A 25,537-nucleotide genomic window follows, 5' to 3' on the forward strand; every position below is an offset into this window, starting at 1 on the left:
AATTTGAAAACCTCATTGATGATGCCAGACAAGGAAATTGGCAAGAAAGTTAGAATTAGTCATTTTAAATTTACATTTGAAATAAAAGAAAGCAATGCCTCTCCTTATGATCCTCATTTACATTGAACACTTAACCATCGTAACAGTAGCAGGCCAGTCAGCTTTATCCCTCAAATCCTTTGCTTCCAACCTTCTGATCCTCAGGTTGTCTTTTATTCTCACCAGTTAGCTATTGCCTATTTTACTTCTCATTTAAAGGTTAATGAGATGTGTTAATAACACGCAAATGAGTAAAAGCTCTAAGAACTTCACAATCCTGATCGTTTTACTAGTGTCATCAATGATTGAATGAAAATAATCATAGTTTTGAAGTGTAGCTCAAGAGTTTCTTCATATAAAAAATGAATTGAATCAGAGACTAATCTGACCAAAATGTTACATGGAAGACTGTAATATTCAATATCTCTAAATAAGATAGTATAACTGTTCTAAAATCTGACCTATTGCATCTGCCATGAAGGAAATTAAAAAGCTGAAAAAAATAAAGAATTGTTGAAATACTGCATAACGCAGATGAAAACTAACTGCAAAGTTCAGATTTTTATCTAATCAGATTCAGACACTTCTAATCTTAGTTACATTTAAGGTACACAATAACAGTAGAATCACCACGACACATCACATAGCTCCCTTCTTCCTGTCTTTGTTGTGGTATGATCCCAAGAGACTGAATTGCTCCACCTTCTTCCTCTGAAACTCTTCCAAGAATATTTCTGTGCAGCTTCAGGAGGAAGCAGCTTTTCCAGCCTTGCTGTCTAATGCAAAAGTTAATTGCTTCTCTGCGACCACATCTAAAAAAAACTGCTTGCAGGAGCTTTCCTCTGATACTTCTTCCTCTTCAAGCAGGACCATGCTAGCTGGTATGAAGGCAGACATGCAAGGTATTGTATCGGGAATTGTATTTTCTTGTTGCATGATTTGAATAGTAATAGGTTCTTGAAAGTTATGTGGAAGAAATGATTTGACCTTTTGAAAGCAGCCAGCCCAGCACTTTTATGTTTGAGGCTATTAACTGCTGAGTCAGGACACACTGGCTTTGTTAGCAATACCTGTATTGAAATGTTAAAGTGAGAGAAAGAACCTGTCAAGACATCTGTCTGTTATGGTCACACATCACAGATTATGTGTAATGTGCGTGATGTGAAAAATATCTATCTATCTATCTATCTATCTATACACAGACGCACATGTTAGTGTAAAATATATTAATAAATGCACATTCAACATTTACAACATTTTAATGTTTCTGTTGCTAAATGTCCAATTGTTAATCTGCGTTCATTTTTACAATTTTGGTTTAGATCAAGATCATGGCCTTAATATGGTTGTTATACTTTGGATCATTCTGTCATGAATTCAGACTGATTGGCAGCATGTTTGTCCTAAGATTACTATAACAATTAAACAGACATATTTCATTTGCAGAAACTAATATAATGTAAACTTCTACTGAACACTTAGTATTTGCTAAAACATTTGGGAAAGAATTGTTAATATTAAATGACTACTGGTCATCAAGGTATAATTATTCATTCTGTGTATTTTTTCTCCAGGCTGTCTGATTACTTCCAACATGCCTTTTGATTCATTGTCTACTCTAAATGAATCTGGTGTGAGTTGTCCTTAGATTGACTAGATTCCCACACCTATGCTGCTAAGACAGACTCCAATTTTTATATAGTCAAATAATTTTAAAAAGTTGGGTTAAGAAATGGATCAATATATTATTACCATGTTCTTATTATTTGTACCAAATGTTCATAACCTCATGAAATTATTGGTGAAAACTCAAGAAAAGTCTATGTTTGATATAAAAAAAAAATTGTTAGCATATTTTCTTGAAAAAAGAAAAGGCTGCATTGTACTTTTTATTAAGCATCTTAGCAGAGTGGGCCGTATTGTCAGCACATGCTAGTGAGGGCAGAAGGTCAGTGCCAGGCTGAGCTCTTTCCATGGTCATTAGCAGTTCCTTATTTTTTAAATTAATTAATTTTTTTTTTTTTAGGTGAACCTAAACTATATCTGGTGTATGTTTTTTCTTTTGTGTCCTGTGGGGAACAGTGACGTATCTGTAATGGCTATATGCTTTGTACAGTATGTATTGCTTTTGAGATAGGCTTTAAATGATTGTGATTTACAAGAACTGAAGGTGGATGGAAAGACGATGCAACATTCACTCATGCTGAATGGTTTTTTTTAACAGTTTATGGTGGTGGCGACATGGAGGTAAAGATGTCTTTAGGCTTTAAATCATAGCTCAGTCACTGTTTTCTAGTTATTTGGAGTCTGCATGGGTCTTTTTGGGTGCTCTGTTTTCAAAGAGAAAAGACAAATTTTGGAATTCTGAGCATAATACATTTTTACAGTCATTTTCTGCCCAATGTCTGTGTTCTTTGCTTATTTTAACCTTTTCCTTTTTATTTGTCAGTTTCACAAAATACTTTTTCTTTGAAACTCTGCCTCTAAGGCCAGCATCCCAGAATTGTCTTTTCCCTGTTGAAGATGACACTGGTATTTTGTTGTGTATTTAGTGAAGAAGTCAACAGAGGACTTGTAAGGCGTTTGTTTCTCACACAACAGATTCTAATGTCCTTATCCTCTGCAGTTGTGCATCTGGGCCTGTCCTTTCTTTTTCTTTCCTGGTTAGAGTAAGCTTTCCCTCTTCTCTCAGGACAGTAATAGACACCTTTGTATGAAGTCTTCAGTTTCATGGCCATCTGTCACAGCGAATAGCCTTCATCTATACTAATAAAAGGCAAAGCCCTCACTCACTCACTCACTCATCACTAATTCTCCAACTTCCCGTGTAGGTAGACGGCTGAAATTTGGCAGGCTCATTCCTTACAGCTTACTTACAAAAGTTGGGCAGGTTTCATTTCGAAATTCTACGCCTAATGGTCATAACTGGAAGGTATTTTTCTCCATTAACTGTAATGGAGTTGAGCTGGAAGGGCGGAGTTTCGTGTGACATCATCACGCCTCCCACGTAATCACGTGAACTGATTGTCAACGCAGTGCGTAGAAAACCAGGAAGACCTGCAAAAAGCGCTTAAGAAAACATGCATTATATAATTGAGAAGGCAGCGAAAAACAATAAGAAGCGAGCGAGTGACATATACTACCATATTCATGAGTGTTGCTGCCTCGGAAAGAAAGCAAGGTGTAAACCTAAACTTTAAACTAAGTTCATAGACAGGCTACCGCTGGCGTTTCACATGCCCACAGGTAATGCGGGATACAAGTTTAATGAGAGGACGCAGGATATAAACGAGAGTTTTGATCACTTTGTAACTAAGTTAAAATTGTAGGTGAAGGGGTGTGCTTATGCAAATTCCGAGACTGTGTTTGTGGGGGATTGACAGTTAAGGCGGGTGGGGGAGTCACGTCATCATCTCCCCTCCCACCTCATTTCGCTCTGAGCTGAGCTCAGCTAATGCCGTCTTCCGAAGCAACTTTGTCAGACTGCCACCAAATACTCACAGAAAAATCCACAAGTTAATACACACGCTGTCTCTATAGAGTTTCTCCACACTGAATCCTCCAGACACTACTTACAAAAGGTCACATTGACAATCGTGTTACGTTATTTTTAAAATCTGTCCTTTTCTTAGCACAAGCACAGCTGAGAAGCTTCGATGCATGTGCTCCATAACGCGTTAAAAAATAATGCATTTAATCACACTTTGCATTACAAGCAAAGGGAGCTTTTGTCAATGCATGATTTCCTGGTACTGTACACGATTACATTGATCAGCGCATCCCGATTCATTTTATCCTCGCACCACCTTAGTTTGAGAAGAAGTCTGAAAAAATATGAGGTTAACACAGAAAAACATCACCAATTCAAGCTTTATGAATAATCGATTCGCCATCAATAATTGTTTTGGTAAAGCCATCCTCCTTCCATTTTATAATTTTTCCGCCAATAGCCATGATTAAATGAACGGTAAATAAAGTAAGAGCAAAGCGAGGGTGACTTATTTAGGCAGGCATATATATGACAGCAACACTCATGACAATGTCAATCATGTTACGTTATTATTAAAATGTTTCCTTTTCTTTTCATTACTTCTTTAACACACTACTTCTCCGCTGTAGACGCGGGATTTTGCTATATATATAATATATGAATGACCTCCAAAGAGCGCTGAGACTTTTGATATCATGAACGTGTCTGCAAAACTGTGGTCTCCTGCCCAGCAAAAGTCGAGCAGCCAGCGCGCGCATAGCTGTGCCGGCCTTTGAGACGCTGACTGCGCTTCTGCCTTAAGTCAAAGTGAGCACTTTTAATTTTTTTCATCCTCCCCCTGAGCTATAGCCCAGACAAGTGCAAACACGGGACCCCTTTTCTACACCACGGCAAAATAATATTAAGGCGATTCACACTTTCTTTTGCACGTATACGATTATGAGGTCCTCAGCTCGGATTATGAACACACGCACGAGTGGAGGACTGACAGTGCCATCACAGCCGATTAATGGCGGGACGCCTCACCAGTCTACACAAGACCCACGCGACTGTCCCCAAAAGGCGATCATAACGTCAGCGAACACATCTCTCTATACTATATAAAAGAAAAAGGCAACTTTCCTTTCTTTACACCTTTTTCCTTTTATCCCAAACCAAAGCCTTTCTCTTAACACTGCAGAGGACACAAAACTAATTTTCTTTAAATGCCGGTAAGGCACATTACCAGAGGCACAAATTTGAACGCTCACATAGAAAATGTAATTTCTATACCACAGCCGTCGTGTAGCGCCTTTCAAAAGGGATCTACTACCGAGAGATGATCCATATACATTTTAGCTGCTGTTAGTTACTTACCTGTTGTGTTACAGTCTTTAAAATGTAGTTTACCTGAAACCACTCCAGTAGTGCTCAATGTACCTGTACTTCTTAAAACGTTAATGTTTTACTGTTTAATAACTTATAGACTATATTTTATTATTTTTCCCTTGCACTCAGTGACCAAAGCTATACACCTAGATAGGTATGTATATATATATATATATATATATATATATATATATATATATATATATATATGTGTATATGTAGATATGTATATAGATATGTAGATATGAAGATATGTATGTGTATATATATGTATGTATGTGTGTGTGTGTGTGTGTGTGTGTGTTTGTGTGTGTGTGTATATATATGACAGCAGCAATCCAAGCTGTGAGAAAACACTAAAAAGGAGGCATGTCAGACGTTGTGGTACATTTTCTGATGCAGCTAGACGAAAAAAACTTTGTGACGCTGCCGCCAAATACACAAAACAATTACTTTGACAATCATGTTACATTATTTTTAAAATGTTTCCTTTTCTTTTCATAACTTCTTTAACACATGACATCGCTAAGCGGGTATTTTGCTATATATATATATATATCACAGCGACACTCATAACAGTGACAAAACAATTACATTGACAATCATGTTACGTTATTTTCAGAATGTTTCCTTTTCTTTCTCTTTCCTTCTTTAACACACTACTTCTCCGCTGCCAAGCGGTATATATATATATATATATATATATATATATATATATATAGAGATAGATAGATAGATATATATATATATAGATAGATATGAAAACAACATATATATATAGATAGATAGAGATATATATATAGATATATATATATATATATATATATATATATATAGATAGATAGATATGAGAACAACACTCATATCAATGACAAAACAATTACATTAACAATCAAGTTACATTGTTTTTCAAATTTTTCCTTTTCTTTTTCGTACCTTCTTTAACACACTACTTCTCCGCTGCGAAGCGCGGGTATTCTGCTAGTTCTACATAAAACACAGTAGACTAACATGTTTTGTTGAGAAAGCTGTTTCATTTTGGCCATTCTTGACTCAAGAACTGAACATTAGGTGACAACAACAACATTTATTTATATACAACATTTTTATATAAATGATGTACCTCAAAGTGCTTTACAGGATGAAGAAAGAAAAAAAGAAAAAATATAAAAATAGAATTAGGCAATACTAATTAGAATAAAAGTAAGGTGTGATGGCCAAGGAGATCAGAAACAAAAAGGCTGGAGAAAAAAAAAACAAAATCTGCAGGGGTTCCAAGGCCATGAGACCACCCAGCCCCCACTAGGCATTCTACCTAACATAAATGATCTCAATCAGTCCTCATGGTTTTTAGGCTCCATGTGGAAGAATTAGACGATGATGGTCATGTGACTCTCTGGTCTTCGATCCATCAATGTAGGGACTGCACGGTGCTTTGATTAGGTGGTGGTGGCGCAGATCGCCACCACAGAAAACCAAAAAAAGAACAGTAGAGAATAGTAGGGATTAGTACAGATTACAGAGCCACAAATAAAAAATGATAATTAAATGCATATACAGAATATCAGGGTTAAAGTAAAATGAAGCTATGAGAAAGCCATGTTGAAATAATGAGTTTTCAGCAGTGTTTTAAAGTGCTCCACTGTATTAGCCTGGTGAATTTCTATCAGTAAACTATTCCAGATTTTAGTTGCATAACAGTAGAAAGCTGCCTCACCACTTCTTTTAAGTTTAGCTCTTGGAATCATAAGTAGACACTCATTTGTAAGGTGAAAGATATTACGAGATATAAGATGAAGCGAGATTATTTAAGGCTTTGTAAACTATAAGCAGTATTTTAAAGTCAATTCTGAATGACACAGGTAACCAATGTAGTAACATCAAAACTGGAGAAATGTGCTCGGACTTTCTTTTCCTAATTAAGATTCTAGCAGCTGCATTCTGCACTCGTTGCAATCGATTGATGTCTTTTTTTGGGTAGTCCTGAGAGGAGTGCGTTACAGTAATCTAGTCAACTAAAAACAAAAGCGTGAACTAATTTTTCAGCATCTTGAAAAGTTATAAAGGATGTAACTTTTGCTATATTTCTTAAGCGAAAAAATGCTGCCCTAGTAATCTGATTAATATGTGATTTAAAATTTAGGTCAATAGACTCTAAATTCTTTGTCTCTGTCTTGACTTTTAAGCCTAATTGATCAAGTTTATTTCTGATACCCTCACTACATTCATTTTTTTCAATAACCAAGATTTCTGTTTTCTTCTTATTTAGTTTGACAAAATTACTATTCATCCATTCAGAAACACAAGTAAGACATTGGGTCAGTGCCAGCAATCCAAGTGAATAGAATCGCAGGTTTCAGTTATGCTAATGCAATTACAGAGTTTTCTCTAACAACCAATTATCATGTAAACACGACAAATGAAGGATAAGCTAAGGGAGTTCACCATTAGGACCCTGAAGGAATTGCTGCGGAAAATGGGCTTTACTGGCATACGTGAATAATACATTTAGAAAGTTATTAGGGGCGGCACGGTGGCGCAGTGGTAGCGCTGCTGCCTCGCAGTTAGGAGACCCGGGTTCGCTTCCTGGGTCCTCCCTGCGTGGAGTTTGCATGTTCTCCCCTTGTCTGCGTGGGTTTCCTCCGGGCGCTCCGGTTTCCTCCCACAATCCAAAGACATGCAGGTTAGGTGGACTGGCGATTCTAAATTGGCCCTAGTGTGTGCTTGGTGGGTGTGTTTGTGTGTGTCCTACGGTGGGTTGGCACCCTGCCCAGGATTGGTTCCTGCCTTGTGCCCTGTGTTGGCTGGGATTGGCTCCGGCAGACCCCCATGACCCTGTATTCGGATTCAGTGGGTTTGAAAATGGATGGATGGAAAGTTATTAATTAGTGGTACTGTATATTGATAATAAAAGGAATTAATTTCTATCAAAAACATGAAAATTTCTGGGTGATCCCAAACTTTTGAATGGTAGTGTATATATTCTTGTCCTCCATGGCAGATTGGCTTTTTGTTCTAAGTTTGTATCTTGCTAGTATCATTCTAGCCTATGCTGCCAGGATAGGCTTCATCCCACAGCTGCCATGTATTGGTACAGGTCAAGATGGAAAATAAATCACGATTACACCAATTGTAGTCGCTGTGTTGAATATTATGACATACTCCATGTAAGAAAACATTTCATATGGTGAGGGATATCTGGTGTACTTACCCTGCCTCCTGGAAAGGAAAGACAAGGGAAATAGCTTTTGAAGGGTGCTATCTCCCCCTAACTGCTACTGGCCAATCTCCCTGGGTTGCAACAGCATCTCAGATTCCCACAGGGCTGTGTGGGAATTACTATTTGGTGGCACAGCTCTGTTGGGTTCCATAGATGCCGCCAGGGGTAGCTGTGGGAGCAGCAGAGCCATACCTTGGGCTTACCTAAAAAAGCACCTGGAATGAATCCGGGTTGGCTTAAAAAAGGGCCAGCAGCCTCGCAGACAGGAGCCAGGGTCAAGAGGAGGTGGGCAAAGCTTGCCTGTGGAGGAGAAGAAGAGAGGGAGACAACAACAATGAGGAGGAAGAAGAAAAGTATTGTACTGTATTGTGCCTTTGGCTCTTAATTGTACTGCGCATTCCTGTGGGGACCGAGTGAAAGTGCTTCCTCATGTCAATAATAAACGTCTGTGTTTGCTGTGACTTGTGCCTGTGACAGTCGGGCACCCCTGGGTCTTCACAATATATAAATTGCTATATTTAAATCAATCTACTGTTAATTACTTGCCAGATCTTTCAGATGCAGCCTCTTTGAGAAGATAGATAGATAGATAGATAGATAGATAGATAGATAGATAGATAGATAGATAGATACTTTAAGAACCACCAAGTCAAAACTGCATAAGAACTACATAAGTAAAGGGAAATACTAATGAAGTAGTATTAATAGTCGTAGTAGTTGTAGTAGTTTTGTCATGTGTACAGAGGACAATGAACTTCTCACTCGTATGTCTAACCAACGTGCAGCACACTATAACGCGGCAGCCCGATTGTTGAATTTTAGGGCACAGGAAATCAGCTTACAGGAATGCTATGAAGTTTAAAGGGTACATTTTGTGACTAAAGTTTCACTCACCAGCACAGGTTCATTCCTGCCAGTTATGATTTTGGTTTCCCTCCCTGAGGGAAGTAACAGGATACCTGAGAGGATGCACTTGGGATCTGCTGGATACTGCATTAAAGCCAGTAGCTGAGAAGTGTTTCCTCCCCACCATTCTCTTTAGATATGATGAAGAGTGTACTTTGGGTCTCCTGCATTCTTCGTCACTTTATGTATACTCTCTGTGATTAAAAAAAGCAAATGAAGCTGCTTCTGAAAGGAATTTTTCAGCTCACATAAAACAGGGTAAGGAACGGGGTATCTGTGAGTGAAGAGATGACTTCAGTCACAGATAAAAAAAAATACTGATCTAGAATGACTACAGAGTTATTGCATTAGACACTTACAAATGGTGAAATAAACAGCTAGCATGATTTTGTACACGTCTGCGGTGTACTTTCCTTGAATTCTCCTGGAAGACATTAGAGATATCCTGAAACCAACCCACAGTTACATCTGTATGGCCAATGCTGGCAATGTTGCTTTTTCAAGACCAATCATTTGGTACTCATCAGACTCTTTTAATGATTTGTGTAACTGAAGCATGCTTCAAATTTTGCAGAAATGGCAGTATATACAGTAGGTCTTGTGTTCACTATGATACCTTCCAGATAGTGGTGGTCATGGTGGTAGCTGACACGAGACCCTAATTATTGGTATCATGGCTTCAGAGTCCAATTGTTTCCTTTATCAGTGCACTGAAGAGGGTTCAGTAGAATTCTACTGTATGTGTCAGTCTTCCAGGACTGCACTTCATTTGCTTTCGCAAGTTCAATACATATATTAATTAATTTAGAAAACTAACAATTTGGGGAATTTGAGATGATAAAATAATATTTCTTAATTGTTTAAGCAGAAATCTCTGGCTAATTAATATTAGAAAATAATCATATTAACAACTATTTAGGTGATGACATCTGAAGTCTGATGAAATAAGTTTCATTTACTTAAAAATTTGCAATACTAACTCTGTATATGAGCCAGTTGATAAGGGGACCTTGTACTTCTATGAACAAAAACAGTCTTAAATTACAGAGATTGACTTACGAGTCCTATACTTAAATGTCTTTTGTGTTTTTTGTTTTGTCTTCATACTAGAAGAGGTGTGGCCAGAGTTAGAAAAGGCGGAGAGATTGGCTAGAGGTGCCGCCCTCAAATGGGCCTCAGGCATTTTCTACCACCCTGACCAGCTTGAACAACTAAGCCATTACCGCAAACGGGAGAGTCAGCGGACATCATCAATCCAGTCACGACTCAAGGCAAGATCACTTTTTTATCTTGCACTCATTCTGTTTGTTCTAAAAACATCTTTTTTTTATTTTGTCTTATATAAAAGACAAACCACAGAGAGACATGTTGTGCAAGAGTCTGAGAATTCCAAATGCAATTAATAATAAAACTAAAATCATGTCATATCCAGTATGTTTACAGCTGTTATCGGCTGTTAGGTTCATGCTATGTCTTTCTCTTCCCACAGTCTGCAGTGCAGTCTTACCTTGAAGGGGTTGGAGCAGGTCTTGCACAACTTCACTTAGCCATGGACGATATCCAGGAGATGACGTGCAAGATGAAAGAGATTCACAAAGAATGCAGAGACAACACCATAGGATTTCAGTCTCTGGAATGCATCAGAGACTGCAGTTCTGAATATAAACAGCTATCAGTGGCCATCCAAAATTTGCCACGACTTTACTCTGGTTAGTAAATCTTTGTTTTCCTACATTTTAAATTTAATTTTATGGTGAATATTGTTAGTTTGTTAACTCTTAAATGCAGTACATCCTTCTGCCTTGGAGACTTGGGTTTTTTTCCAGGAATAGCCATTGTGTGAAGTTTGCAGGTTCTCCCCATGATTATGGGTTTTTTTCTCTGGGTTCTCTGGTTTTTTACAACATTCAAAATACTCATTTTTATGGTTTCTTTTAAGGTTAAGACACACAATTGGCCCTCTCTGAATGTTTAGGTAGTGTGCCCTGAATTGGATTGGCTTTAAATTCACTGCATTGTTCCTATAGCTGCTTGAAAAGGATACAGATCTCTAATGGAAAACGTTGATTAAGAAAATAAATTACTTCACAAAAGTATTCATGAAGCCAAACACCAAAGGAACACAGGCTGCTAATAAAAAAGAGACTGCTCTGCTCTTTCTTATATAGTTCCTCTGTGTTCTGTGACCGACCTGTCCAACCTGTCATTAATGTGGCACCCCAAGTACCTATAGGAGTGGACCACCTCTATATTCACTCCTTGAATAGTGACCAGAGGTGCGGTGAAAATCAAAAACCAGTTCCATGGCTTCGCTGATGTTAAGTTGCAGACAATTCTTTCTACACCAAGAAACAAAATCATCCACTTGACTCCAGTTCTCTGTGTTGTCCCTGTTATCAATACACCCCAAATGTGCATATTCATCTAAGAATTTCTGCAAGTGATGTGGCCTGGTGTTATATTTATAGTCTGAGGTGTACAGAGTGAAGAGAAAAGGAGACAGGACTGTTCAGTGCGCTGCTCCAGTGTTGCACACGTCCATATCAGTAATACAGTCCTTGAGTCTCACAAACTGCGGTCTGCCCAACAGATAGTCCATTATCTGGGACACCACTGCCTCATTCACCTGCATATCTCTCAGCTTAACTCTTAGGAGGGATGGCTCAATGGTATTGAAGGAACTGGAGAAGTCAAAAAACATAATCCTCACAGTGCTGCCATCTTTGTCCAGTTTGGAGCAAGCCTTGTGGAGCTGACAGATAAGTACATATATAGGGGGCAATCAAAAATTCCTAGAATTGCTAAAAAAAGATTACAATAATTCCATTTAGTTACCATCAAAATACTATCCCTGTGATGTAATATGTGATGTAATACTGTTATTCCAGCATTTCTTCTGTTTCTGGAAACATTTCCCATATTCATCTTTTGTTATCATACCTACAGCCTCCTTCATTTTTTTGTTGGATTGCTTCTATGGTAGCAAAATAGTCTTCCCATCAGTCTCAAAAAGAATTCACAGGAAGTGAGATCTAACGTATTTGTGTGGGTGAAAAGTAACAACCATTTGTTGAAAACATTTTAACTGAGAACGTGTTCTGTGTAGGTGTGTAGGTGCACAATTCAGTTTCTGGACATTCTTTTCTGATGCTTTCCTGTAGACCCCTCAGCAGTTTAGTGTAATGTTGCTGATTAACAGTCTGTTCACAGGTCTTTAAATGTCAAATGACAAGATCATTATCATCATGATGTTCGTTGTGACATAACATGCTTTTTTCAGCTAGGAGAAAAACAAATGGCAAAGTGATGCACATGTTTGTAAAATAAATGTCAGAAATACGACTTGATCAAATCAACATGATGCCACTCGATGGACATGTTGACAAGACTTAGACATACGATAACTAGCAGGAGAGTCAATAACTACACCTTACTCCTGTGCTATTGACCTCTTCAAGTCTGGAATCTCTGCAGCATGGAGCTTCTACACTGAAACTACTACAACCCTACTTTTAACCATAGTGTGACTGGGTGGAGCTCTGGAGGTCTGCAGCTAGACTCTATTGGTACCCATTGGAGTTGGCTCCACCTACTTGGACCGCCCATTGGAGTCAGCTCCACCTACTTGGAGCTCCAGGGTAGAGGTTCCAGGATACAGAGATATATATTTGACTCATTTTGGAAATGTTTGGGCCACCCATCATATTTACTTATGCATTAGCATAACTCTATAATCAATTATACAAAAGCATAATAAAAAAAAAAAACATGAACCCATACATGGACTATTCTTCCTATTTTGGACCAACTTTGTATTTTTTTCTCAACCTCTGCCAGACCATAATGTATCTGTGTGCTTTCTCTGCTGTCTGCTCTTCCTTCACTAGAAGAATGGCCAGTTTGCTTATGTTAGAAACTCTGGCATTCACAATGTGGTGAAGTTGGAGTCCCTTATTGCCCTTTGTTTGGGGTACAGCAGTAGGAAGTGATCTTCACCTTCCACCTTTCCTAATTGATACTGCTAACACCGTTTCTCCTGCCTCGGTCTCCATGTTGGATGGTAATGGTCAGTTTCTATTTCCAGGCTGTGGCAACTTAGTTTATACTGGCTCAGTAGCTGTCTATCCTTGGCGACTTTTATTGTGACTAGGACCTCTGTCATTGAAACCTGAAATAAAATATGAATCCATGTTACTCTAAATTAGAACTAGTAAGTTATTTGTACCAGTTATCAGTGCACGCGAACTACAATAAAAGCCATTTCCAATGTGCCAAGAAATCTATTGCAGTGTAATAAATGCATCACTCTCTCAATCCAATCTAATATACAAACTGCTGCCTCATAGTTAATAATTTCTGGTTTGATACATGGAGGTCTACTGGTCAAATTGCATATAAAGTATTTTAAAGGATTGAACAATAGTTGTGAACTAATAATTTGACATAATTTCCAAGACGTCAGCTACATACATTACATTCTCCCATTTAATCTAATTTCAAGTCACAGAGGAGCCAAAGCTTTTCTTAGCCTCCCTTGGCACAATGCAGGAAGTGGCCCTGGACTGGACAGGACACCGGTCTGGTTACAGAGCCCACTCATGCACATCCCTTAATCACCCTCACATTGAGCCATTTTTGGACCCGTTAATAACCTACACATGAAAAACTGAAGCTGATATGGGGAGAGCATGTAAACTGCACAAAGACAATAATGTGGCACAGAATTTGAACCCAGGACCCAGCATTACCACAATGTTCTATTAAATTTTCTTGCCCAGTTTAGCAAAGCCACACCATAGTACGAAAAACGAATTGTTTTATTTATATACTTTGATTGTTTCTATGAAGGATATGTTTACAAGTTTCCTCCAACAGGCCAAAAACTATGGATCAGAGATGTTAACTTTCCTCATTCTTTAAATGACACTATTAAAGTAAGGCCATATACCATTTGCTTGTAAATGCTTGATTTAGGACTGATGAATAGATTATACTGTAAGTAATATACAGAATCTTAAATCTTTTGCAAATGTCTATTCATTTTGCAGTGCCTGCTATGGTAATGGAAACAAAACAGCTAATAGATTCAAAGCATCTATTAGAAGCTCATGCACGACTAATGGAATTAGAAACATGGCGGGATGACATCTACTGGCAGCTTCAGCAGAGAGGGCCACCTAGCCCGGAGACTGAAGAAATGTTTTTGCGCTACTTTGCTGGAGTACAGACATTGGAGAAGACCCTGGCAAAGACATTGTGGGAAGTGATTGACTGTGGTCTTGCACTGGTAAGGGAAGACCCCACACTTTTCGTCTCGGCGGTGCGCATCATTGAACGTGAGGAAAGTATTGACCAAGCTCTCCTGGAAAATTCTGAGGCCAACTCTTACTTCCTTCCTCCAGGTCGTCCAAAGAACTGGAGGTCCATGTTCTTCAACACCATTGAAAAGTCAGTCAATCAGCGCCTGCGTGAAACATATATAAGTATACGGGGACAAGGACTGGCAAAACATTTGGCATCCTTGCAGACAATCATCATGAATGACCTGGCTACTGTTCAGCATCTACTGGAACAATGCTGCCCACCTCATTACCATCTTACTCACACCTACCTGCATATAATCCACAAGTGCCTATCAGCTCATCTCCAACAGGTGATTAACTGGGATCTAGAAAGCAGTGAGATCTTCACACTGCTGAACTGGTCGCTTCACGTCTATTACAGGTTAGTGAATGTTTTCCTTGAAGTCTATTAAATGGTAAAACTAAAACCCTTCTGGATGACCCATGTGACGACACAGAGGAAAATATGGGGAAACTGCAACAGGCCATTCCACTTGAGCAATAATTTCAAGTTTGCTTCGTGTCTAGTCAGGGACTGACGCTTTGTTTATAGGCTGGCCAGCAGTTATCCTTTAGCAATAAACACTACAAATAAATTATGAGAATTATGAATAATTTATTCATTTAAACTTTGCTTACTGTATATACTTTTAAAGACGAGTCCAATACAAAACTGCTTTTTACTTTACAGCAATTACTGTCAGGATAGACGTCTTTTCCTTATAATAATGAAATGGATAAAATAGACACAAACAATGGAGGGCTAGCATTCATTCCTTCTTGTAAAGAAAACTGCAGTTTTTTAATGATTCTACATATTGCTTGTTCTCAATTTATTTTCTAACCTCATTGTTTCAGTACATAATTTAGTATTTTCCAGAAGTTACATTTACATTGTCTCCCAAAATCCACTGTGACCCTTTAGTCTGTTAAGAGCAGCACAAGCCTTTTTTCTCCACAGCTGAACTTAGTTTCTTTTTTACACACATGTAAATAGTCCAGCAAAGTTCTTATATTAAAACTAAGAAGGTACTGTGGAATAGCAGGTGAGACAGGTCCATGGTGACACAACCTTTAAAGATAGGAGATTGGGGCTGATCATGTTTGCATATGAGGGCGCAGTTGGTTCCAGTGTCCTCATTGACTCTCCATCGATCATAATTAGGACAAGGTGCCCTCTGAGGTAGAAGGGTGAGCCTGAGCATGAGAGAGGGGGGAAAAAAATCCATCAATTAACCACACACACACACAACAACAACAAAAACAACAACACACAAACAAAAACAACCCTGAAAGGAAACAGAACTGGAGGTAACCACTTTGTAGAGCTTGTAGTACTGGTTTGGCTGAAGACTGCTCTGCTGAGTGATTGATGGAGCAGTCAACATGTTCGTGGAAGGAGCAGAGAGCGAGAAAGGGAGTGTCAGTGGAGGCAAGCGCTTGCGGCCAGGAGCTTATTGTGAAATGATTGATAGAACGGCAATGAAGGCAAGCATGGGGTTGGTGGATCACCAGCTGAGGCAAGCATCTGTGGCCTCAAGGAAAGGTGGTTAGGAGCCCAACGAGCCTTTGGTTCCTGGAGCACTGAATAAGGTGAGCGTCCATTGGCCACAGATAAGACAGAGCCCTAGGGACTCACAGAAAGGGTGTTGTTTTTCTTCTTGTCTCTAACAACACAATCACATATTCCCATTATTCTTGACGTATATATACTATTTAATAAATGGAATACACTCAGTTCTGGGACTTGAAGAGCAAACATGGCTGAAAATATTGCTACCCTACCATACTTTTATAAATACTCACAATTTTCTCTGAACTAAGTAGAAAGAGACAAAAATGTTTGGTAAGTTCCATTCTTTATTTCATATTTAATAGAGAGATATTTGCTTTTGACTTATGACCAGATACATTTTTTACATAATGAAAGAAATAAAAACAGCACGGAAAGAAATTAATCTAACACTTCACAGCACAGCCTTTGGAAACAATAATATAGCAACCTGCTTACTGTTGGGGGTCCTCAGCTGAACTAGGACTACTCTTTCCTATGTGTTTCCTGTGAACAGGGAGCATTTCATGCAACACTTTTTTTCCCATAAATAACATTAACGTTCTCAGACATATTTAATACAACTCAGGGTCACATGGCAGTACAGGGCACAAGGTAAGAACTTGTCCTGGACAGGGTGGCAGTTCTTTGCTGAATCCAGCCACACATACAAGGGGCAAGTTTAGAGTTGCAATGTTATCTTAATGCAGGCGTGTTTAATGGTGTGGGGAGAAAAATGGAAGAGGCATAGAGAAACCTACAGAGACATAGAACAGAATGTGCAAATTTAATAATAAATGGTCATGGGATTTTATCCCAGAATGCTGAAAGCATGATGCAGCAGCTCTAAATATTAGGTTACTATGCTACTTGATTGAAAATGTTTATTAAAAATATAAATTTAAAGGTGACCCTAAACTCAGCTGATGAAGAGTTCTATTTTCCACGGCAGTCTGCTCCTTACTGCTGCAAGCATGAATGAGTGGAGAGTGGTATATTAGTTATTGTACATTTTTATAGTAGATGTTACTGTATATGAAAATGACATAAAGCTAAAAAACATTATTAAGCCAAAAAAATCCCCAACATGCTACTTCTCACTCTGCTTTTTACAGGGTACAAACCCCTTCCCAAAAACTGGTTGGGTTCCATTAGTAAGACTGACTTGATGACATCTCAGTTAAACCTTTTATTTTTGAGATTTCTTCGAAACTACTGAAGTACAGGGTGACGCAGGGTAACGGGAATTTTCAATTGACGTCCATTGCACGAATAAACACATTACAACATACATTTAACGATGAAATGTTTTTTACAAGACATGCAAATGATGATGATAATCAATATTCATCCATCCATCCATCCATTCACTATCCAACACGCCATATCCTAACTACAGGGTCACGGGGGTCTCCTGAAGCCAATCCCAGCCAACACAGGGCACAAGGCAGGAAGCAAACCCCGGGCAGGGCGCCAGCCCACCGCAGCAATATTCATTCAATACTCATTTTATGTTTTGAAGAAAACATCATGAAGGTGTTGTCCATTTCTCCATACACATTCTGACAGCTTGTTGTGGAAATTCTGCATTGCTCAACGTAACATGTCAAGAGGAATGCCAGCGATTTCCTCTTCAGTCCTCCTTTTTAGTTCAGCAATGGCTGCAGAACATGTACGGTATGCTTGGCTTTTAAGCTGTCCCAACAGAAAAAAAAACTCACAGTGAAATCTGGGGAACTCGGAGGCCATGGATTGTCACCGTGCCATGAAATGACGTACTTTCCAAACAATGGTCGAATAACTGCTATCGATTCTTGGGCAGTATGCAAAGTGTCTCCAACCCGAGGACTTTTTTTTTTTAAGGCTGAACCTGTTTCTTCAAAATTACGCACCTATGTTGTAATCGCATGAGCAGATGTGACACAATCGTGATGTCCTAACTGTAATGACGCGGAATTTCTCTTTGCCCAGCAGTCACACTATCACCATTCTTATAAAAGGCTTTCTCAGCAAACACCATTTGCGTACCACTCCACTGCTCCATTATAACTAATGGCAAGAGGTTCTAAATGAGGTCGCAATGGTCCCAAACAACTGCCAACGCCCAAGGGTCGCCAACACCTAGTTCCAAAATTTCCTGTTTTGAGGACCATGTTGTACAATTTTAATGAAATGTTTTAAGAGTAGACATTAGCATACCAGCTTTTCTCTAACAGCCATATGTCCCTATCAAACAAAATACTATTTCCTTTGGGTCCTATGCTCCTTCTCGTCCACTGAGGTCTGCTGATGAATGGCGTCTGGTGATATCACTTCTGCATTCTGTTAAATCACAATCCAGACTCTTTTCACGTGTGGCTCCTAGCTGGTGGAATGAGGTGTCAACCTTCATTCAGAATTTTGACTCACACAGTGTGTTTAAGAAGTGTTTAAAGATTCTTTTGTTTGGTGACTTTCTGTCCAACTGATATTAGCTGTTAGGTTTTATTATTTAGGAATTGTAACTCACTTGAATTTTGTTCTGAGCTCTCCACTTGTGATAATCAATTTTGTAACTCTGTTCTGTAACATTTGCTCCCAAACAGTCCTGTCGGCAGATGTTACTCAGTTACATTGAACTCTTTTGTTGTAAGTTGCTTCGGATTAAAGCATCTCTTAAGAAAATAAATGTAACATAATGATGGACAGAAAAAATGACTCACTTTTCAAAATGATAGAAATATAGATTGTAACAACATCATAGACAGCCTCAAATAATGAATATAGCGCTGCTAAAAAACATAAGAATAATTTTTACAATATATATGTAGTGGTATACAAAAGTTTGGGCACCTAGTTAAGTGAGCAGAATATGAGCTGATCACCAAAAGACAAAGTTAAAGATGAGTATTGTTTCTGTTTTCTGCCATTGTACAGTGAAAAAGCAAAAGAGCACCCTGCAAAGGTTTGGACAACCCAATGTATTTGATAACTTTTACCAAGGTCTCAGACCTTAATTAGCTCATTAGGGCTATGCCTTGTTGACAGTCATCATTGGGAAACCTCAAGTGATGCAGATTGCAAAGCTGTATAAATTCTAACTCCTCAAACCTTGTCTCAACAATCAGCAGCCATGGGCTCCTCTAAGTGCTGCCTAACATTCTGAAACATAAAATAGCTGATGCTCATAAAGCAGGAGAAGGCTACATTACGATAAGCAAAGCGTTTTCAGGTAGCTGTTTCCTCAGTTTGTAATGTTATTAAGAAATGGCAGTTAACAGAAACAGTGGAGGCAAGTTGTGGTCTGGAAGACCAAGACAAATTTCTGAAAGAACCACTCCTTGGATTGCTAGAAAGGCAAATAAAAACCCCACATTTTAATGCAAAAGACCTGCAGGGCGATTTAGTAGACTCTGGAGTGGTGATATATTGTCCCACCTGAACAGAAAGGACTTTTATTGTTGAGTCAGCAATGAAAAGCTTTCCTGCATCCTAGCCACAAAATTCAGCACCTAATGTTTGCAAATGAACATCTAAACAAGCCTGATGCATTCTGGAAACAAGTCTTGTGGACTGATGAAATCAAAATTGAACCATTTGGCCATAATGTGTACATGTAGGTTTGGAGAAAAAAGGACGCAGAATTCCAGGAAAAGAACACCTCTCTAACTATTAGGTATGGGGGTGATTGATCAGTCTTTGAGCTTGTGTTGCAGCCAGTGCAACAGGGGACATGTCATTGGTAGAGGGAAGAATGGATTCAAATAAATACCAGAAAATTCTGGAAGCAAACATCACACCATCTGTAAAAAAAGTTGTTGGGTCCTGCAACAAGAATGATCCAATGAATGATCCAAAACACACCTCATAGTCTACAATGGAATAACTCAAGTGGCTCAAGCTGACAGTTTTGCCATGGCCCTCACAGTCCCCAGAACCTAAACATCGTTGAAAATCTGTGGATAGATCTCAAAAGAGCTGTGCATGCGAGACATCCCAAGAATCTTGCAGAATTAGAAGCCTTTTGAAAAGGATGAATGGGTGAAAATACTCAAATAAGAAATGAGAGACTCTTAGTTGGCTATAAAAAGTGTTTACAAGGTGTGACACTTGCCACAGGGGGTGTTACTAAACTCTCGTTTATGTTTCATTATGCACACACATCATGACTGCCACGTGTTCCCAGCGTTCTTTTGACGCGTCCTCAAAGAAGGTCCTCAGAAATTAACGCAATGCGTGCGCGAGTTGCAGTCCCTGCAAATGAGGGAGGATGTACGGTGTCATAAAAGTCGTAACGTCACGTCAGATTCTCTGTTTATTTTCATTGCGCTATAACTTATTAAGTTTATTACATAGAAAATCACCCGGAAAATCCCGGTCCATTGTGAAGTGTGCGAACTGACGACATGAAGAATCGTCTTTGTGCCGAACTGGAATCGTCCCCGAATAAATCAAAATCATCCAGACGATCTGGATCTGCATAATTAGATCTGGACCACCCTGTATATACATGTAACAGCAAGCCTCTATGTAGATCCTACAGGATCAATGTGTGCGCTTCGATGTTTGATGAATGGTTCGATGTGGTGAAGCAAAATGCTGACATACAGATGTGTTCGTGGTGCTTTTATATTCAAGCATTGCATATTCCCGATCGTAATGACACAATACATTTTAAAAGTATCACATACCATCTTCTGTGTCATCTTTTTTCTCTGGGGCTTCTTCCTGACCTGTTTTCCTGCTGGGTTTCCACAGTGAGCTCCGGTTTCCTTCCAAAGATATGCAGATTTGGTTACACTAAAATGACGCTAGTGTATGTGAGTGTTCGTATTCTCCTTGCAATGAGCTGATGCCTCGTCCAGGGATTGCTTCTACTTTGTGTCCAATGCTGGCTGGAATGGACACATCCCTGGATTGATGGATTTAATCATTAAACATCCTTTTCAGAGATATTGCGGTAAGGTGTCATCGGAATTTAATGGCTGTTCCAGGAAATTTACAACACAGCGAAGCCGAACCCGTTCTTACCGTGATATCTCGCACTGCCACCTGGTGCATTCCTCCAGATTTATGTAAAGTACGCGCGCAAGTAAAAACACTTCAACTCTTATGTAGCAGGAGCATCCGCTGCAGCATGCATCGTGTGAAGTATAACCCTGGCCTAAGTACCGACCATGTATTGTGCCCAATCTTTTGCTTCAGACCTTTTTCATTTTTTTTCATATTTTGTACTTGTGAATGATGGAAATAAAAATGTAATCTTGCTTAAAATGTTAAAGAAATGTGTCATCTTGACCTTTATGCCTTTTGGTGATCAGTTCATCTGCTGTTGACTTAACTACTCACAGTAACAGACGTTGTAAGCAAAGGTGCCCAAAAGGTGTCCAAAAAGAAACATAATTTCTTAAATAGGGCATCAACAAGGACGAACAGAAGACTCTTGATAGTGGTGGTGTGTAGAGGTGAACATGACTTACCAGTTTGATCACGTCAATTTGTCATCAAGCACATGTTGTACAATGAACTTGACTCCTGTGCCTTTTGTGATTTTTTGCAAGTGGAAATATGAAGGATCTTGAAGAGCAATGTGTTTCCATGAAACTGTATGAAACTAACAAAAACATTTACTGACACTTTTCAGATAGGAGCTTATGCAGAGGATTGTTACACGATGTGCATAATGTTACAAATTGTATCAACATTGCAAATTGGGAAGACGATCCCAATACTGGAAGTTGATCACGTTGAGAATGTGTATGTTCAGGGCCGGATTAAGATGAAATTGGGCCTGATGCTGCAGAGCAAAAAAGGCCTATTTTTTCTTGGCAATGGTGCATGTGCATTTGACACTCACAGCACATGCGAACTCGGACTGACCAATAAGCCTTAATTGCTTGTGATGCAACCAGCCAGCCTTTATTGAACATGAATAATAATAACGACGTAGTATCGTAACAATTCGAGATTAACATCAAACTATGTAACATCAATATTCAATAGCAATTGTCTGAAAAGTGCACTTAATGCAGAAAACCTAACAATGAAATATACCAAATTTCGCAATTCTCTTACGAAACAGAATGAAATAAAATGAATTTGCAGTGACATTGGGTCAAAGTGACTCAGTTCAGGCTCTTGAGGGTAAAAATGTGTCCATGATTTAAATTTCATAATAGACCACAATCCTGTAGAGGATTTTAAAAATTCTAAACATCCATGCTGTGCCCGCTGGCCGGCTTTAAGTTTTACCATTAAAGATAACCAATTAAATAGCCATTGATTTTTACTTTACTACATGCCACTTACCGAACAATAATAAATTGGCAGCAATCCCCAAAGATATTGCAAAAAACGCAGCTAAATCACTAAGTAAACTGTTTAATGTAAAATTGATAACATTAACTTGAAATCTTCGGTTAACAATAAACACAATGACGTTATAGTTACGACACAGCGCAAAGAACAATACTAACTGTATAATAAGTAACGCTGTGTCTAGGCATCCGAAAGTCGGACTCCAAATTTCATTTGAAGAATTATTTTGAGGTTAATATAACAAAGGAAAACTGTTCAGCTTCTGGAAAATTCTCGTCTGTTTTCATCTGGGCCTATTTCAGGAATGGGCCTAATGCTGCAGCATCAACAGCACCCACCTTAATCCGGCCCTGTGTATGGTTATTGCCTAACTGTCCATGAAGTGGATGAAGTGGTGAAGAAGTAGGCATCAGTAAAAGTTTGTGTCACACAATTTTGACTGAAACACTGCAGATGCATTGTGCTGCTGCAAAATGTGTGCCATGCTTCTTGACAGATGTGCAAAAAGCAAACTTGGTCATAGTCAGTCGGGAGTTGTTAGATCATTCAAAGACTGGTGAAAACTCTCTGAAATATGATAACGTGGGTGTGCAGCCCCTGCAGACTGTTTTTTGTTCCCCAAATTGAAATCCATCTTGAAAAGTCTGAGATTTCAAATGACAGAAAATTCACCACAGAACCTACATGACATTCCACAAAATAAGTTCTAGGATGCCTTCCAGAAATGGAAAAACATAAGAAGTGGTGAATAATTGAGAAAGGGGAATACATTGAACAAGACAAGTATGATGAAGCTGTAAGCATATTAATAAATGATTATTTTTGTATGCACAGTATAACTGTATGTGCTCATCTATACATTTAAACATGCTTTACACAATACAAGGTTGTGGGCGGCCTAATAGCACTTGGCACACAGTAGGAACCAAACACCAGATAGTACTTTAGCATAGCACAAGTTATGCACACTCATACCATGTACATTTGGAGCTGCCAGGTGCCCAGGAATGCATGACTTTGGGCAACCTGATTTACTAAAAGGCAATGGGGAAACTGCAGAAAACACACAAACCTAAACCAATTGAACACTGGCTCTGTGAGGCAGCAGCACTGACTGTTGGACTATTCTTTGTCACTCATCCCTTTCCAAACCGGCTTCTTCCAGTTCTAGGATGGTATGGGACATAGCATCCCAGAAGCATCCAGTAAAAAGTAGGGACTAACTTTGCAAAAATTACTAGTCAACCCTTAATTCTCTACTTATAGACTTCCTTTTTTCTTCACAGCCCTGAAATGATTCAGAATCCAGATCTTTGCTCTGAGGTTGACACTGATGACCTTGCTCCTCTGATATCCAATGATGCACTTGAACAGCTGCAAACCAAGTACATCAACACTGTCAGGGTATGCTTTAGTCAAACTTTTCCACTGGGGTGTTTTTTGGTGTTTAAGAAAAATGAATGCTTAAATATAGGTGATTAAATGATTTGAAATGGCTTGCTTGTTTTATTGTGAAATTGTCCATTAAAGGCACTTTAGCCTCCAAAGGTTCTTTTTTTATTGGTGGACATGTTTTTCCAGGAAAGTATAAAATTTTAGCCTTGTTTTATATGTACAGCAAACAGTTCTTACTCTTGGAATTCTTAATAAGGGCTTGCTACCTTTGTAAAGGATTCTACTCTGAACCTCTGAGGTACCCTAACAAAAAACACTTTAGCCTCAGTTCCCCCCACTGTAAGGGCTGAACCACTGAATACTCTAACATCGTACTGCTCCCAGATCTGAAAGGACTTAACCTGAACGAGTGCTCCTTACTTGGGTTAGATCTCTAGTGTCAGTAAACTAGAAGACAGTTAACAGCTCGGTGAGATAATGTCGAAAACTTTGTTTTAATCTAAACTTGTGTTTATTTGCAGAGAAACCAGGCAAATGTTTGATAAAATAATTGATGAAAACACACAACATGAATAATTCATATCAATGTCTAACATCAAGCTTTATGTCAAATGGCTACCGTCTTTGTCTTCATAAGCCATATGTGCTTGTTCTCTCTTTTCTTGTGAGGTTACGCCATCTCTCTCTGCCAGGTGTGATATCTCTGACAGTGCTTTTTCAAATCATTTTCCTTTATAGAGTTTCTTGATGACTGACAGCAAGCTGAAACTTAACAAAAAATAATTTCCAATAGTAACTTGTTACTTATCAGTGAAGTTACTTTTAGCTAAATATGAGAAAATCCATCCATCCATTATCCAACCCGCTTTATCCTAACTACAGGGTCACAAGGGTCTGCTGGAACCAATCCCAGCCAACACAGGGCGCAAGGCAGGAAACAAACCCTGGGCAGGGCACCAGCCATATGAGAAAATGTTACCTGAAAAGTTTGAAGCACCCAGTTCACACCTTCTTATAAGTAAGCCCACACCAGATAGTTTTTCTGCATTTAAGGTATACATTCTAATAGAAATACCACTTTTATTTTGGTATTTTCTTTCAGATTTTAATATTTCCCAGTATACTTCAGTGTAGGTGCATGCATCCCAGAGTTCTCTCAGACTGTCAATCTTGTAAGTTATTGTTGTGTTGACCAAACGTTCTGTCCAAAAAGCACTGCCTATCAAACTCTTGTTTAAATACACTCTATCAAAAAATAATGTTAGATTTTCCAATTTATTCATTTACAAGCTGCATTTTATTTAAATAGTCCTATAATAATCCTCATATCCACACAAATTAAACATAATGAGTCCTATTGAACAAACTGTACAAAGCAAAAGTCTTCACCCATTATGACTTGGGATGCTTTCTACAGTGCAGGACTTTAATAGAACAGAATAAACACCAACTCCTAATAGTTGTGGGTGTCTGAGGGAGAAAAAACAACTTTTATTTCAAGAAAGTACTGATGATAACGATAGCTTTGAGAAAGAGGAATTTGGAAAGAGAAGAACTCAATACTTCTCTACTAAACAATAAAGGATGACACAAATACTGGGTTAGTTTTATTGGATAAAGTTTTGCGACAAAGGAAATGAGGTAAAACATCAGAAGATTGAATGCAATTTTGTGTACAACAATGTAAACAATGCAAGGTGATGTTTCTAATTAAATATTTTAAAAGAAGCCACTGAAGGCAGACTGGATATTGAAGTGCACTGAGCATGCTTTTAAAATGCTTAATTAATCAGTTAATTAGTTGTTTTTATTTTGGATTTAGATTTGTTTTAGACACAAATTTGAGAGGTTTGCACGACATAGACATTCTGCTAAATGGGTCATGCTTTGATTGTAATGCATATTTTATTTTTACTGCTATTTAACTC

The 25,537-nt window shown here is 38.6% G+C and overlaps 1 protein-coding gene across 2 annotated transcripts in view; it reads left to right on the top strand.

Annotated features, from left to right (window-relative positions):
* The first annotated feature begins 819 nt into the window (after positions 1–819).
* Positions 820–25,537, top strand: part of exoc3l1 (exocyst complex component 3-like 1) — a 76,278-nt gene continuing 51,560 nt past the window's right edge. Inside the window, exons 1-5 of one of the 2 annotated variants that reach the window (XM_039763844.1) lie at positions 820–941; positions 10,134–10,294; positions 10,513–10,732; positions 14,072–14,747; positions 23,501–23,618. In XM_039763844.1, the coding sequence (XP_039619778.1) occupies positions 911–941; positions 10,134–10,294; positions 10,513–10,732; positions 14,072–14,747; positions 23,501–23,618 (1,206 nt within the window). In that variant the 5' untranslated portion in view covers positions 820–910. The remainder of the gene's footprint in view (positions 942–10,133; positions 10,295–10,512; positions 10,733–14,071; positions 14,748–23,500; positions 23,619–25,537) is intronic. The other variant, XM_039763845.1, reaches the window with a different exon arrangement.

Source organism: Polypterus senegalus, chromosome 9 (genome assembly GCF_016835505.1).
Source record: "Polypterus senegalus isolate Bchr_013 chromosome 9, ASM1683550v1, whole genome shotgun sequence".
Classification (NCBI taxonomy): Eukaryota; Metazoa; Chordata; class Cladistia; order Polypteriformes; family Polypteridae; genus Polypterus; species Polypterus senegalus.